This window comes from Anolis carolinensis, chromosome 4, assembly GCF_035594765.1.
Source record: "Anolis carolinensis isolate JA03-04 chromosome 4, rAnoCar3.1.pri, whole genome shotgun sequence".
NCBI classification, from domain to species: Eukaryota; Metazoa; Chordata; class Lepidosauria; order Squamata; family Dactyloidae; genus Anolis; species Anolis carolinensis.
This window is the reverse complement of record NC_085844.1, coordinates 210,733,865-210,749,575: the sequence shown is the minus strand read 5'-3', so window position 1 is coordinate 210,749,575 and position 15,711 is coordinate 210,733,865. Positions and strand designations below refer to the sequence as shown.

Sequence of the window (15,711 nt, the reverse complement as noted above, 5' to 3'; positions counted from 1 at the left end):
AGAGCGCTCCACTTTTCCTCCCTGTCCATTTGGTTTTTCTTATGTAGTCGGGATTGCAAAATTATCCAGGATCCCTTACCAGGGCAGTTGAAACAAGGCAGTGGATTGGTTGCAAGCAGCGTCTGTCTTGGTGATGTCGACTAAAAATACCCGTGAAGATTAGTGTGGACTGCTGTTGTCTCGAGGAGCCGGGGGTTGGCGTGGGCTTTGCGTTTTGCTGCATTTTGAAGAAGCCCCTTCCTTATTCGGGGAGCAAACGGGTGAGTTTGGTAACTGAGCCTGCAACCCATCATGCTGACCCGTATCGCCAGTTTTGTGCAAACTGATCCATTTTCTTCTTTGTGATGAACGCATCGGGAGAAAATGGATTCAGGTGCACGATCTGCAAATAAGCAGCTTCAAATTGCTGCTTCCAGGGAAGAGGCAGAAAGGCACTATTGCTTGGCCATACCTTTCCTTTTGTTACTCCCCAGCACCCCAGTTGCTGCCTTTGAATAGGAAGCAACCATTGAGATGTCATGGATGAGAATGTCCACTTGCCAGTGAACACGCCCCCTCTAGGAATTAACCCAATTTCTTTTGGTTGCTATTTGGACCAATGTGTGAAATGTGTTGTAGCAATGAATTCTGTTTAGGAGTCTCCTATTGTGTCTTTTCATATGTATTGCCACAGCCCCATTTGATATGTTTGTAGTTTGCATCCTTCCTTCTCTAGTAATATCTTGGTTTATCTCAAATCAAGTTGCCCATACTTCTGAACTATGAACATATGGGTTGCTGTGAGTTTTCTGGGCTATATGGCCATGTTCCAGGAGCATTCTCTCCTGACGTTTTGCCCACATCTATGGCAGGCATCCTCAGAGGTTGGGAGGTCTGTTGGAAACTAGGCAAGTGGGGTTTATAGATCTGTGGAATAATGCCCAGGGTGGGAGAAGGAGCTCTTGTCGGAGGCAAGTGTGGATGTAGCTGTTAGCCACCTTGATTAACATTGAATGGCTTTGCAGCTGTCTTGATACGACATAAGCATTTCTTATTTTCTAGTTTGTTCATAATATGGTCCAAAACTAACAAAATGAAGTTCAACAAGGACAAATACAAGATACTCCACTTAGGCAGAAAAAATGAAATGCAAAGGTACAGAATGGGGGACGCCTGGCTCGACAGCAGTGTGTGCGAAAAGGATCTTGGAGTCCTCGTAGACAACAAGTTAAACATGAGCCAACAATGTGATGTGGCAGCCAAAAAAGCCAATGGGATTTTGGCCTGCATAAATAGGAGTATAGTGTCTACAGGCCTGTAGCGAGGGGGCGGTTTTAGGGGTTCAACCCCCCCCCCCCCCGAAATTTTTCAGGTTATAAAAAAAACCTGGTTTACTCATGAATTTTAACTGGTTAACCAAATCCCCATGCTAAGTCTATGAGACGCAAAACATTAAGAGTCCCTCCAGGTACTATTTCAAGCAGATATTGACAGGTTTGTAGCGGGGAGAGGTGTGTGCTAGGGGTTCAACCCCCCTGAAATTTTCAAAACCCCTCCCGAATTTTTTTTCTGGCTACGGCCCTGAGTGTCTAGATCCAGGGAAGTCATACTACCCCTCTATTCTGCCTTGGTCAGGCCACACCTGGAATCATACTGTGTCCAGTTCTGGACACCACAATTGAAGAAAGATGTTGACAAGCTGGAAGGTGTCCAGAGGAGAGTGACTATAATGATCTGGAGAACAAGGCTCTGGAAAACAAGCCCTATGACAGTGGTTCTCAACCTTCTTAATGCCGTGATCCCTTAATACAATTCCTCATGTTGTGTGACCCCCAACCATAAAATTATTTTCGTTGCTACTTCATAACTGTAATTTTGCCACTGTTATGAATCTTAATGTAAATATCTGATATGCAGGGTGTATTTTCATTCACTGGACCAAATTTGGCATAGATACAACCAAATTTGAATACTGGTGGGGTTGGGGGGGATTGATTTTGTTATTGGGGAATTGTAGTTGCTGGGATTTGTAGTTCACCTACAATCAAAGAGCATTCTGAACTCCACCAACAATGGAATTTAACCAGACCTGGCACACAGACCAACAGAAAATCCTGGAAGGGCTTGGTGGGCATTTACCTTGAGTTTTGGAGTTCAATGATAGAACTGGGCCAAAGTTGACACAAATACTCAATATGCCCAAATGTGAACACTAGTGGAGTTTGGGGAAAATAGACCTTGACATTTGGGAGTTGTAGTTGCTGCAATTTATAGTTCATCTACAATCAAAGAACCCCTTTGGCGGCCACTCTGACAACTCCTCACAACCCCCAGGTTGAGAAACGCTGGCCTATGAGGAATGGCTTAAAGAGCTAGGCATGTTTAGCTTGCAGAAGAGAAGGCTCAAAGTTGACATGATAGCCATCGATAAATATGTGAGGGGAAGTCACAGAGGAGGGAGCAAACTTGTTTTCTGCTTCCCTGGAGAATAGGATGTGAAATAATGGCTTCAAACTACAGGAAAGGAGATTCCACCTGAACATCAGGAAGAACTTCCTCACTGTGAGAGCTGTTCGACAGTGGAACTCTCTGCTCCGGAGTGTGGTGGAGGCTCCTTCTTTGGAGGCTTTTAAATAGAAGCTGGATGGCCATCTGTCGGGGGTGCTTTGAATGTGATTTTCCTTCTTCTTAGCTGGATGGCCCATGAGGTCTCTTCCAACTATATGATTCTACCACATTTTTCATCTTGGTTTTAGATTTAAGGAATTGCAACTCTTTTTCTTTCTCCTGAAAGGACACATTTTCCAAGACCTCCATTGTTTCAGCTGCCTGCTTATTGCTTTTTCAATTCTTCAGTGTTCTTTTTTTATATAAGTTGCCAAGAACTCTATGCAGTATTTTTAAATACTACATAAAGATTACTAGGAATGATATTTCCAGATTTGCAAATCCACTTGTTCATTTTTTTCAAAGGCATGTTTTACAGGGACTTCATTAGCCATTCCCATGTGGATTGGCACATTCCCGTTACTTTCCCTGCTTGAACAGTTATCCATGAAATTCTCTGTGAAGCTTCACAATTCTGCTATGCTTTCTCTCAGTGGATCCATCACAGGTCCTTTTTATGCATTTTTTTAAAGGAAGGCAAATATTGCTTTTCCCCAGACAGTATGTGGTGAGATTTCTATCTACATTGGTTTACAAGCCTGGGATGTGCTATCTTCCCTATTAACAGCTGCCATCCATCTCTGTTTTTTAAAACTTGTTCACTTGATGTTTGCACTGAAGTGCAAGTTGCCAAATTAAGTGTGAACTAGTTGCTTATAGGTGGCTCTTGAAATTAAGGTAAAAAGGTAAAGGTTTCCCCTGACGTTAAGTCCAGTCATGTCTGACTCTGGGGGTTGGTGCTCATCTCCATTTCTAACCCGAAGAGCCTTGGAGGTGTCCGTAGACACCTCCAAGGTCATGTGGCCGGCATGACTGCATGGAGCGCCGTTACCTTCCCGCTAGAGCGGTACCTATTGATCTACTCACATTGGCATGTTTTCGAACTGCTAGGTTGGCAGGAGCTGGAGCTAACAGCGGCCGCTCACGCCGCTCCTGGGGTTTGAATTAAGGTGAGAGTCAGCAATTTTGCTGGATTGGATAAGCAAATAACAGATCTGCAGATTTGCTAAGAAGCAATTATTGGTTGCCAAGGGGAATATTAACAGCAGCATTTGTCTGGATGCTATGCCAGATTTCTCCTCCTTGATCAAACTGATACAGGTCCAAAGCATTCATGATGGAAAGAGTTGTCCTTAATCTTATATATGTATTTATTAGAAAGGAATGTGCTGCTTCTCAGCCTGCCAGGTTTCCAATGTGACAAATAAAAGGTTAAAACCTTCCGTAGAATACATTAAAACAAAAGCCAGATTAAAACAATTCCAGAACCCAGTCTTTCAAGACCAAAAGCCATGTGGAACAATGCAATCTTGGCTATCCACCAACAGTCGCATTGGGATGGAGCCAGTCTAATTTACCTTGACATGCGGATTTACAATCAAGGTGCTGGAACAACAAGAAAAACATCCAATGTGCTCACTCATGTAATCTCTTGATCCAGGAGCACATGTCCTCCAAATATCTCGAACAGCTCAATTCTAGTGTTGTCTCATTAATCAGCTTTTCTCTCGCCTTCCTTTTTCCAATTTCTCCACAGCTCACCTTTGTTGCTGCAAATAGAGTTCAAACTGCAAATGCAATGCTGGGGGGCGGGGGGGGGAGGGGGCAGAGCCATAGCATTCATTGGTTCTCAACCTGTGGGTCCTCAGGTGTTTTGGCCTTCAACTCCCAGAAATCTTAACAGCTGGTAAACTGGCTGGGATTTTTGGAGGTTGTAGTCCAAAATACCTGGGGGCCCACCGGTAGGGAACCACTAAGCTATACCTACACTACTGCCAGAGGTTGACCATGAACTTGTGCTGGAGGATATAGAGATTCCTAGACAGATCATAGGGACAGAGAAATCAAAGTTGTAACTCAAATCTTCCAAATTTAAGACCATAAATGTGGAGAGCCAGCTATACATTCAAGCATATATACATGCAATGTCCAATCTCTGGCTTACTATAGATAAGTTTCAAGAAGAGGAGGAGGAGCAGCTCAACAAGAGACCACACTCACCATCTTAAGGGAGGGATGAGGAAAGGAGAGACAAGAAGAGGAAGAAGTAAGAGAACAAAAGAGGAACGAGGCTTTTAACTGCTTGCAAACACACCTGGAAAGCTTTCTGGTCACAGTATAGTTGGTTAGATACATCCTCACAAGGGGTGACTGAGCACAAAGTTCAAGAAACAGCATGCATAGGATAGAGGCAAGTAGGAAAGCCTTACTGTCAAAAACGCCATTGATTTAATAGTGAAGAATGTTAAAAGAGAGTGCTTGCTTGAAAGTGTTTTCCAAAATAAATTAATGCTAAGATTGCTTTTTGTGTTGCCAAACATCCAAATGTTGTAGGTGAAATACAGTTTGGAAGAGACTCATTTTAAACTTGGGTCCATGTAATTCATTTGTATATTACTTAGAATTTGTTAGAGGGAAAACAGAGGAGCCGGGTTACAAATGCTATTGAACTGAAACTTTTACGGGAAACTGATTAAATCTAACCTTCTTACTGATTAAGACTTCCCTTATTTATTTTTTGTAGATCTCTAAATGTTAGTAACTAAAGTTTTCAACTCACTCAAACAGCAACTTTATTTTGATGTGATGAAAACAAGGATTCTTTTTAATGTTTTATAATTGTTTCCAGACTAAGTAACTGTTAAAGGGACATTTGAAAATAACAACTTGCATGTGAATCACAAATAGTGGGAATTACACTATATGCATTCTGAATGATCAAGATAATGTATTTGTTTCAAAACGAGGTAGTATGGATTCATATCTCTTTTCCATTCAAATTCCTTTGTGGGGCTACCTACACTGACCATTCAGTGCAGTTTCAAACTATTAAAGGAAGTGGTTTCGCTGTGCAGATAATTACATAGGAAATCCTGGAACCAGTTTGAAGCCTAGATGGCAATTGCATAAACCACAGAGCACTGATGTGCATGTTTCACAAACTTTTGTGGTATTTGCTTTCTTGCCGCTGTAGTTTGAAGCTAGCTTTAAGTCATTAGTGTAGACTGGACCATTACATATTTATACACATCTTGTGAATGTATTTTACAAGATATTCAAAACTCAAATGACTAAAAATAGTTTGATCAGCAAACCCAACACCACCTTTCCCCCCTTGTATACTAAACAGTTGTGCAAACACATTTTTCAAAAATGTGCAACTTTTTTCCCAATTAAAATTATGACTGGCAATGGATTGTATCTAATTAGCACATTTATTAACAGAACAACTTCTATCAGTGAGATGGGAAAGAAGCCTGTTTCTGGTCCACCGCACAGCCATCCACACACAGTCTCAATATTTGCTTGATGTTGATGTTAGCTTTCTTGTTTTCTTTAAATATTTGGATTATTTAAGGAAAAAATAAAATAAAATATGATATCTCAGTGGTAAACCATATTGTTATCATGTGCCTTCAAGTCATCCCCAGCATATAGCTACCTAAGGTGAGCCTTTCATGGGATTTTCTTTCTAAGGTTTCTTCTGGTAAATAGAGAAGAATATCTTTTTTCTCCTATCAGGAAACACATGCCCATATTGCAGAATCACTTTTATCTAGGAACAATGAGTGACGTTCTTCAAAGTATTTGCTGATTTTACCTTTTCTTTGTTCCAGGTTTCTGTGATGCACATGAAGCACGCCTGAAAAACCATGAAATACTTGTCCCTTGCAGCCTTTGCTTGGTGTGTCTTCTTACCACCATCTGAATCTAGCAAGGTGAGGAAGAAAAAAAGGGAGAGGAAGAAGAAAATGGGCTCAGCACTAAACCTTGAATGAGCACAAGGTGCAGGAGCTGAAGCTAGCCTGAGAAAAATCTAGTCTTGCAGGTTTCTCACTTCCCCTTTTTTCCTCATAATCAAACCATGAAGAAAACATTAGCAACATTGGTTGCCTATTTGCTTCCAGGCCCATTTCAAACTGCAGGTTATCACCTATAAAGCCTTATACGGTTCGGGTTCTGCCTATTTACGTGACCACATCTTCCTTTATGAACCTGTTCTGGCATTAAGATCAGCTGGGGAGGCTGGGTTTTATTGGTTTTCCTTATTAATTTGTCGTTTACTTCATATATATTGTTTACTGTGTTTAACTGATGTTGTGAGCCACCCCGAGCCCTTTCGGGGAGATGGGGGTGAGACAGAAATGATGATGATGATGATGATGATGATGATGATGACGATTTGTAGACCATGATTTAAAAGAACAGGTGGAAATTGTGTGGCCTGTGGATATGACCCACCAGGGTCCCTTGTGGAGCTTTCAGCCCATACTTGCGTATCCAAAAATAATTTCTCTCCCCAGAAATGACACATCAGGCTTCTCAAAGCCTGTTCAGTTGTCTCCTTTTTGGAAAATGGAAGGGTGTATACTGCCAAATATGGGATTGGTGTGGCTCTGGGACCTTCCATGATTCCTTACTCCTGATTTAAGACAAGCTGATTATTTCAACAAGTCTGCTTCAGAAACCATGGTTTGAAGTAGGGCTGTGATAGAACTGAATAGTGTTTGTTTTAAATTGAGAGCTCTGTTTCATATTACACAATGTGACATAATTCTTTAATAATAAATCTATAAAATCCAAAAGTCCATCAGGCCATATAAGACAAGGAAAGCAGAATATACAAAACATACGGTTGGCTTAGGCTTGTACTATGTAGGTTTGGCCCAAGCTATCTACCATCAAATAAATAAACAAAAATCATAATATCATAGAGATGCTGGCTGGGTATTATAGTGTTTTAATTTAATATATCTGAAGGCATCCAGTTAGTGGTTTCCATGTCAGTGGGGTGGTGACACACATGTTGGATTTCATTCTAAACTGTAAAAGCTCAGGTACTGTTTTGGTGGCAAGCTTTGGAAATTAAAAGAGGAGGAAAATGCTAATTAATTCAACTGGTGATCCTGTTGCAAATATTTTATTCAGTGATGTAGAAAGACATTTTACTAATGGTCTGTGCCATTTGTATCCTATTTTTCTTCAATAGGTCTTTGAGGACATCCGCTGCAAGTGTATCTGTCCCCCATATAGGAATATCAGTGGACAGATTTACAAAAACAATGTAACACAGAAAGACTGGTGAGTTGACCACCTTTAAGCAAACAGCAAATACGTTTGAAAGCCATAAAACACAGTTAATATATCTGGAAGGCACTCAGTTGAAGACATAGTACAGGGGCTCTTTGGATCTGCCCACTGTTAATACTTGTTTCTTGCCATTGCAGCAACTGCCTGCATGTGGTGGAACCTATGCCAGTGCCAGGACATGATGTGGAGGCTTACTGCCTGCTGTGTGAGTGCAAGTATGAGGAGCGAAGCACTACTACCATCAAGGTACATATAATCCCATCTTTGTATCTTGTTTTCATCAACATGCAAGACAAGCCCATGAGAGGACTAGTATTAAGAGTCTATGTTTTACTAACAGCTTTTACATATCAGAGTGTGCACTGCCATGTTTTTCACATAGGTCATAGTTGTCGCTAAGAAGAGCCTGGCAAAATTGCCCTTTGAACTGTAATCCCCAGAAATGCCTAGCCAGCATGGCCAGGTGACCCTGAAAGCTGTGGTCCAAAATGTGATTGTTCTGAGGTAGAGTTAATGACTGTTAGTAATTGGCAGTGACAGATTCAGTGACACATTATCCTGGTTTGTGCCATTAACTATCAAAGGATTTTAGTTGATGTCTTTCTGTTGTTTTGTAGTTTCAACTTCTAATTCAACCCATGAACTAAAAGCAGCATACAAGGCTTGCATCTTTCCCACTGGCCTCACCACAATCCACTGTCACAACCCACAGTTTCATGGATTAATAGGGGCTAGATCCTGGATCTCCCAAACCGTGGATTAACACTAATCACTACTCTACACTCTCTTGTTGTTTTTGTGCCATAGTGATTCTGCTGGAAGTGGTAGATTCTGTTTCCTCTAAGATACCTGATCACACTTTGCTTCTTTTATCATGCAGATTATCATCATCATTTACCTCTCAGTGATTGGAGCCCTCTTGCTCTACATGGTCTTTCTCATGGTGGTTGACCCTCTCATCCGCAAGCCTAGCGCTTACACCCAACCCCTGCACAATGAAGAAGAGACTGAGGTGAATCTAATGCTCCATCAAATTGGTTTCTTATTTTTTAAGAATTACATAAACACTTCATCAACAGTTCTTGATATTGAAAAGAGTTCTGAGAAATGTGTTGTCGAAGGCTTTTATGGCTGGAATCACTGGGTTGCTGTGAGTTTTCTGGACTGTATGGCCATGTTCCAGAAGCATTCTCTCCTGACGTTTCACCCACATCTATAACAGGCAACCTCTCAGGATGCCTGCCATAGATGTGGGTGAAACGTCAGGAGAGAATGCTTCTGGAACATGGCCATACAGCCTGGAAAACTCACAGCAACCCAGGTTTTTTTTTTATCCTGAGTATTTCAAACATTTCTCTTTTTGATGTTGCAGGACACCCATTCATTGGCACCTGTCCGTCCTGCAGCCAGCAACAGGGCAAACACAGTGTTGGAGAGAGTTGAAGGGGCCCAGGAGAGATGGAAACGTCAGGTGCAGGAACAGCGGAAGACTGTGTTTGATCGGCACAAGATGCTGAGCTAGACCTCACTGGGAATTTTCAGGAGTCGAGCACCAGCTGCTGGTTAGCTAGGCAGAGGGTTTCTCTTACCCAATACAAAACCCAACACCTGTAGTCTAAGTATTTTGCATCCTTCCTTCCTTTCTTGTTTGGCTTATCCGTGCCTCCCCAATTCCAGGGAACATGTGACATTGGAGCAAGTTACTGGCTGTGATTTCCAAACATTTTGAAATTCTAACACCGGAACATTCCTCTCCCCAAACATCTCCTGTATTCACTATGTTGGTGTGGGTCTTACTGCTTGATTAATTTGTGATCTGTGAAAGTTGGAAAGATCAAGCTGCAGTGTACCTGCTTATATCCAACAATTTTAAATAGCAGCAAAATTTGCTTAGTCCTATAATCTAGTTCAACAATGAAAACAGGACCATCTAGGGTTTTGTTCATTTTGTTGTAGCTTTATAGCTGTCGATTTTCTCTGAGATGGAGATACATTCGTAATGGAACTGGAATTGCAATTAGAATCTCTGTTGGATCTCTTAGCATTAAACATACTGTGTGAACTTCACTTCTGTAACAGTGTAAAAGACTTACAAAGAAGTGGTCTAGTTTCACATAGGGAGGTCTAATTTGGAAATTTTGGATTGATCAGTCTCATGAACCCAGATAAGTAATTCCTTAAGGGGTTTCTTTCAGGTTAGCTGTAACCATGCACCAAAGAAGGGCAAAAAAGCAAGCTAGCTGGTTCAGGTGCAATGCTACACTGTGGCTTAGCATGATATGATTTGCTGTTGGACAGCTGCTTGCATGAACACTCTAAGCAAGGAGAATTGCCATTCTGCATGGGGAATTTTGGTTCTGTATGTAACAACTACTCTCTGGATTGTACTGTAAAAGGTCTCTTTTTTAATAAGAGGAAAATAATTACAGATTTATGTTTTTAATATTTCTCTTAAGATGCCAGTTCAAAACTGCATATTTTTTCACAACGATAAACAGGTCTGCAGTAACTACCAGCATATTATTTATAGCCATAAAATAAGAGTTGGAAGGTTTCACAAGGACCCACCAGCACTCTTCCAGGCAAAAATACTTTGCTAAAGCACCCATAAAAGATACCCATCCAACATCAGTTTAAAGACCTCCAGAGATGGAGATTCTACCACACTCCAAAGCAGTCCAGTCCACTGTCAAGCAGCTCTTTGAGTAAAAAAAAAGTGTTTTCTAATGTTTATGTGGGATCTATAAAATTTAAGTAGAATATCTTCCTTCAAGTAGAATCATAGAGTTGGAAGAGACCTCGTGGGCCACCCAGTCCAACCCCCAGCCAAGAAGCAGGAAAATTGCCTTCCAGCCTCTGTTTAAAAGCCTCCAAAGAAGGAGCCTCCACCTTCTTTGTTGATAGCCAAGCTATTTTACTGGGTAGCCATCTGTCTCATTTGACTGGGCAACAAACTGTGGCAATGTCGGATGGGCAGGAGCTTGGGAGCTGTTCAAAAAATAACGTTGCCTTTTTCTGACTTCATATCACATTACATTATTAGGATTCAGTGCTCATTGAAACATCCGGGGGGAATGATATTCCCCATCCACATGTTTCCTTTCCTCAAACCAAATGTGATTTACCCAGATACTTTGTGCCACTAGTGGAAGTAGGATTGCCAGGCTGGATAAAAGTCTTGCAACTTTAATGCTGAACAGACTGAGAAGCAGAACAATTTACCACAATATTCTGCCAAAATAGCAAAATATAGCAAATTTCCCCTGCTCAGATTTTCAATGGCAATGGTTCTCGCCCTACACAATTCTTGTCTGCCTGGTGCAGATTGGAGGAGAGGGATTGCAAAACTACAGCGAATAAGAATAGAACTGGGGTTTCTCTCTCTCTCTCTCTCTCTCTCTCTCTCTCTCTCTCTCTCTCTCTCTCTCTCTCTCCCCCCCCCCCCCCAATTTCCACCAAAGAACCAAGAGCAGTGTTGAGAGATAACACCTGAAGATGAAAGTTCAAACCTGAAAGATAAGGGAAGGGAGGTATCTTTGTCCATTTGGATAGAATATTTACTTCACTCTGCTTCTCAGACTATTAAGGATTTAAGTTACAAAACCTTCATCCTGTCACAAACTGGCAGCCATAGATGAAGGAAAAGAGCACTTGTGAGATGTAATCTAGATCAAAAAGACAACCGAAAAAAGATCTTCAAGAATGGCCTGTATTCCTTCTGCATGAGAAATATTTATGTATTAAATGATCTCTTTTTTATTTTCTTAAAGGGATCTCTGGCAGATTAGGCCAGTCCTTGTTACTATGCAGTATCTTTTAATTAAACCATGAAACTGGTGTGTTAATTCTTGGTACTGTTTTTTTTCTTTTTTTCTTTTTCTGGATATTCTTCTATCCAAAATGTCACAGAAATTCTCCAAGAATAGTTAGAAAAATATGGCAATGGATGGTCAGGAAGAAATCTGAATCTATTCTAAAATATATGCAACTTTCTAGTCAGGCTGTGACTAGACATAGTTATTTGAGGAAGCTGATACCACATTTTTGATGGAAGGACAAGACAATGTGGATCATTTAATTCATGCAAACCATGTATAAGTCACTCTTTTATTAAAGTATTTGAAATTGTGCATGAAATTAAAACATGGGTACCATGCTGGGAATATAAATTAAATAATAACAACAAAAACAATAGATGTTATAACACTTTAGCCCAACTAATTGAAAAGGTTATTTAAAATGTATAGAGAGTGATCATGGGGTAGTAGTTTGGGTGTTGGACTAGGGTTATGGAGACGAGGGTTTGAGTCCATGTTCAGCCATGGAATCCTATTGGGTGATGTCACATTCTCTCAGCCTCTGATCCTGTCTTGCCAAGAAAATTCCTCTCATTTCAATGTGGGGCAACACTGATTAATTCTTGCCAAGAACATCCCATGATGGCTTTGACTTAGGGTCACTATAAATCAGAAAAGTCTTGAAAGCATACAACACAAACAAAAGTATCTGGAAGAGTGAAATTTTGTTTCTTATAGAAGGCATTAAGAGTTGGATTTAGATATTTGAACTTGTACGCTTCCCTGATACGTCATCTGATCTCTCTTTCATCATCTGCCCCCAAGGACACCAAGTGAAGATGAAATGAAAATCATCTTATAGCTCAGGGTTTCTTAAACCTTTTCTACTCACCTGAGAAATTTTTACACTATCCATATCAAGGCTTGCTAGACAGCCTGATTTTCCTTTTTGTGGAGTACAGCTGAAGCATTTCCTTAGAATCCTCTGCAAACACTGTATGTTGTTCTTAACACATTTGTGTAGATGGTCAGTATTCAGAAATGTTTTACTATTGCCAAATTTTTCATGATCCCAACATTGAACTAAAGGGATCCCACTTGGGGTCAAGACCTACAGCTTTAGAGGAAGCACTATGGTTCATATTTTTTTCTGTATTTTATCATGATGGTTAGGTTTGCTGCATTTTTCTGCAGGGCATTGACATTGATCTGATGCAGCAGCTCCCTCGTGTGGATTCTGATATAAATTTACAGAAATAACAGTTTCCCATTAGCCAAGAAGGCACTTCTGCCTTTTAGAGCCATTCATTTGCTTGGTCAAATTAAATCTCTCATAAACCAAAGTAATATTCAGTGCACATCAGTTTTACTTTTCTTTGGAAAAGTGTGGCTTTACAAAGCGAAGTTGTTTTTTATTTGCTTTATTATTTTATTTTATTTTATGACACCGCAAACAATATAGACATGCTGGATTTCATATCACAAAATCACAAGTCGAACACTTCCCAAGCATTTAGGACTGTGTGATGTATTTTCGGATGATGCGTGCAGATCCCAGTAGGGTGGCCTTTTGCAGTTGTCAGATTGTAATTTTGTCAATGTCTATTGTTTCCAAATGCTGGCTGAGATCTTTTGGCATGGCACCCAGTGTGCCCATCACCACCGGGACCACCTGCACTGGTTTCTGCCAGAGTCTTTGCAGTTCAATCTTGAGGTCCTGATAGCGGCTGAGTTTTTCCTGTTGTTTTTCGTCAATGCGACTGTCACCTGGGATGGCGACATCAATGATCCAAACCTTTTTCTTTTCCACAACTGTGATGTCTGGTGTGTTGTGTTCCAGAACTTTGTCACCCCTGCAGGTGCCACCTTGATGACCACTCCAATGATGACTGAGAGCTGTGCTGGCGGTAGTGTAACTACCGGCAGGTCCAACCAAGCCAGAGAGGCCTCAGCTGAGGAGTGGAACTAAGAGCACCTAACTCATTAGCATTATGGAGAATCAAACCAAAACAAAGTCTATACTGGCTCGGTTGTCGCCCAGGATAAAAAGGATCGCGGTGGATGCTGCTGATTCTGGACGCCCATCGACAAGTGAGCTACGGAATCAAAATACAAATGAACAGTCACAGAAGCGGCAAAAATATACAATGCCAGAAAACCGCACTATTATTATTATTATTATTATTATTATTATTATTATTATTATTATTATTATTTATATCCTACTTTTATTTATTGATTTTATTTATTTGCTCTTTTTCTACCCCGCCTTTCTCTGCCCCGAAGGGAACTCAAGGTGGCTTACATGGAGGCAATTATTCAATGCCTTAAACGTAAAACCTACTGTATAATACAGATGTTAAAATGAAATTACATTAAAAACAAACATTATTAAACATTTAAAAAACATTACAATTAAAATCACACCATCCATAATCACAATCCAGGCCTTTCCGTCTAGTTTAGAGAAGCGTTCCTACCAGTCAAGGTAGGCGCTTATGTAAATACTCTTCCTCACAGTACCCAAAGTGGCTTACAACACATTAAAATCACATAAACAACAATCAGAGTACATCACAATAAATATAAGCATAATAAAATAAGCAAATTAAGAAAAACAACTACAATATACATTCAAAGTTCATGTGGCATCGTATCGAGACATGTATTGCACTCTACTCCAGTCCATAACATATGATGGTATTATTTGGAATATCCATTCCAAACAATACCACTAGAACTGAAAAAGATAACGATATTCTCAAAATATTCTAAAAAAAAATATTCTTAAATTCCGTAACATTCCCTTCACAATTTGTTTCCACATTCTAAGCTAGTTGTAAAGACTGAGATAGGAGAGAGAAGGGAAGGAAGTCTTTTTTCTTGGCAATTGATAACAGTATCTGCCTGATTCTCTTCTCTCTTTCAATCTGTCCACTTCCAACATACATTAAAAATGCCCCACCAATTGTCATATTTGAACTTTTTCAAAAATCAAAGGAGTGAAATGACTGAGTTGCTTGAATCAACCCAAATTAAATTCCTCTTGCAGTTTCAGGCCCAACAGACACAATAAATTATGATAATCCTATTGAGTGGTTAATGGGTTAATTGGGAATCTTAAAATGTGAAAGGGATCAAAATAAAAATAAAATAATAAGGGACTTTTAACAGTATTAACTTCTGCCTTGAAAGTTTCCATATGTTGGTCTTCAAGTATGTCTTGGCACATATCCCTGGGCCTTCTCTGTGAGCCATAGGGAGATTCTGTACTATTGCTTTATGGAAGCCTAGTAATTCAGTTCTGAAGCTATGAAAAAATGCAATAGAAAGTTCTCCCTTCCATAATCACATATGTTTATAAGATAACTTTGGCACTGTTTTGCTTACAATGTATTCTTAAAAGCTCCCTTGTGGAAGCTAGTTATATATCTATATTGCATTTGAGTTAGATAGTAGACATATCAAATATACTTGCAGAGCCAAGTAAATACATTTTACTGCCTCAGCCAAAGAACAATAAGGCATCTTCTCCCATTCTATATGCAAAGCTAAGTAGTACCATGTACTCTTCAAAGGTATCGATTTTTCCATTGCTAATTTGAAATTGGAATATAACCAAGGATGCATTTACATTGTAGAATTAATTCAGTTTGATACCAATTTAATTGCTGTGGCTCGATGCTGTGAAAGCATGGGAATTGTAGTTTGGTGAGGCACCAGCACTATTTGGCAAAGAAGGGCAAAGATCTTAAAACCTACAATTCTCATAATTCCATAGCATAGAGTTATGGAGGTAGAACGGCTACCGTATATAACCTCACCATACCAATTTGGCTACTTCTGGGTGAGTATGTACCTACATTACATTTTTGTAATGTATGCACAAGGCTAAATTTTTGCTTGGCAAACCATTTAGAAATGTGAGGTAACATTAGAAAGAGACTCATGTAATGCATGGCTGGGGAACCTTTTTGGGTTGGGGTCAAAATCCAATATGGGAAGGATTTCGGGGACCTTTACTTTTTCCTATCAGGTAAAACAAAGCACAGGCATAATCTGTCCATGTCTATTCAGGAGTGAGCTTCAGTGCCAGGGCCGGCCCAAAGTGGAGGCCACTGAGGCGGCCGCTTCAGGCGCACGGTCCCCGGGGGCGCTGTGCAGGTTCCTCCCCCCC

The 15,711-nt window shown here is 40.3% G+C and overlaps 1 protein-coding gene across 1 annotated transcript; it reads left to right on the top strand.

Annotated features, from left to right (window-relative positions):
* The first annotated feature begins 104 nt into the window (after positions 1 to 104).
* Positions 105 to 11,582, top strand: tmem9 (transmembrane protein 9). Its single transcript, XM_003220553.4, has 6 exons — positions 105 to 260; positions 6,264 to 6,365; positions 7,637 to 7,728; positions 7,875 to 7,983; positions 8,618 to 8,749; positions 9,110 to 11,582. Exons 2-6 carry the CDS (start codon positions 6,300 to 6,302, stop codon positions 9,257 to 9,259), a joined length of 549 nt encoding a protein of 182 aa, XP_003220601.1. The 5' UTR covers positions 105 to 260; positions 6,264 to 6,299; the 3' UTR covers positions 9,260 to 11,582.
* Positions 11,583 to 15,711: the final 4,129 nt, after the last annotated feature.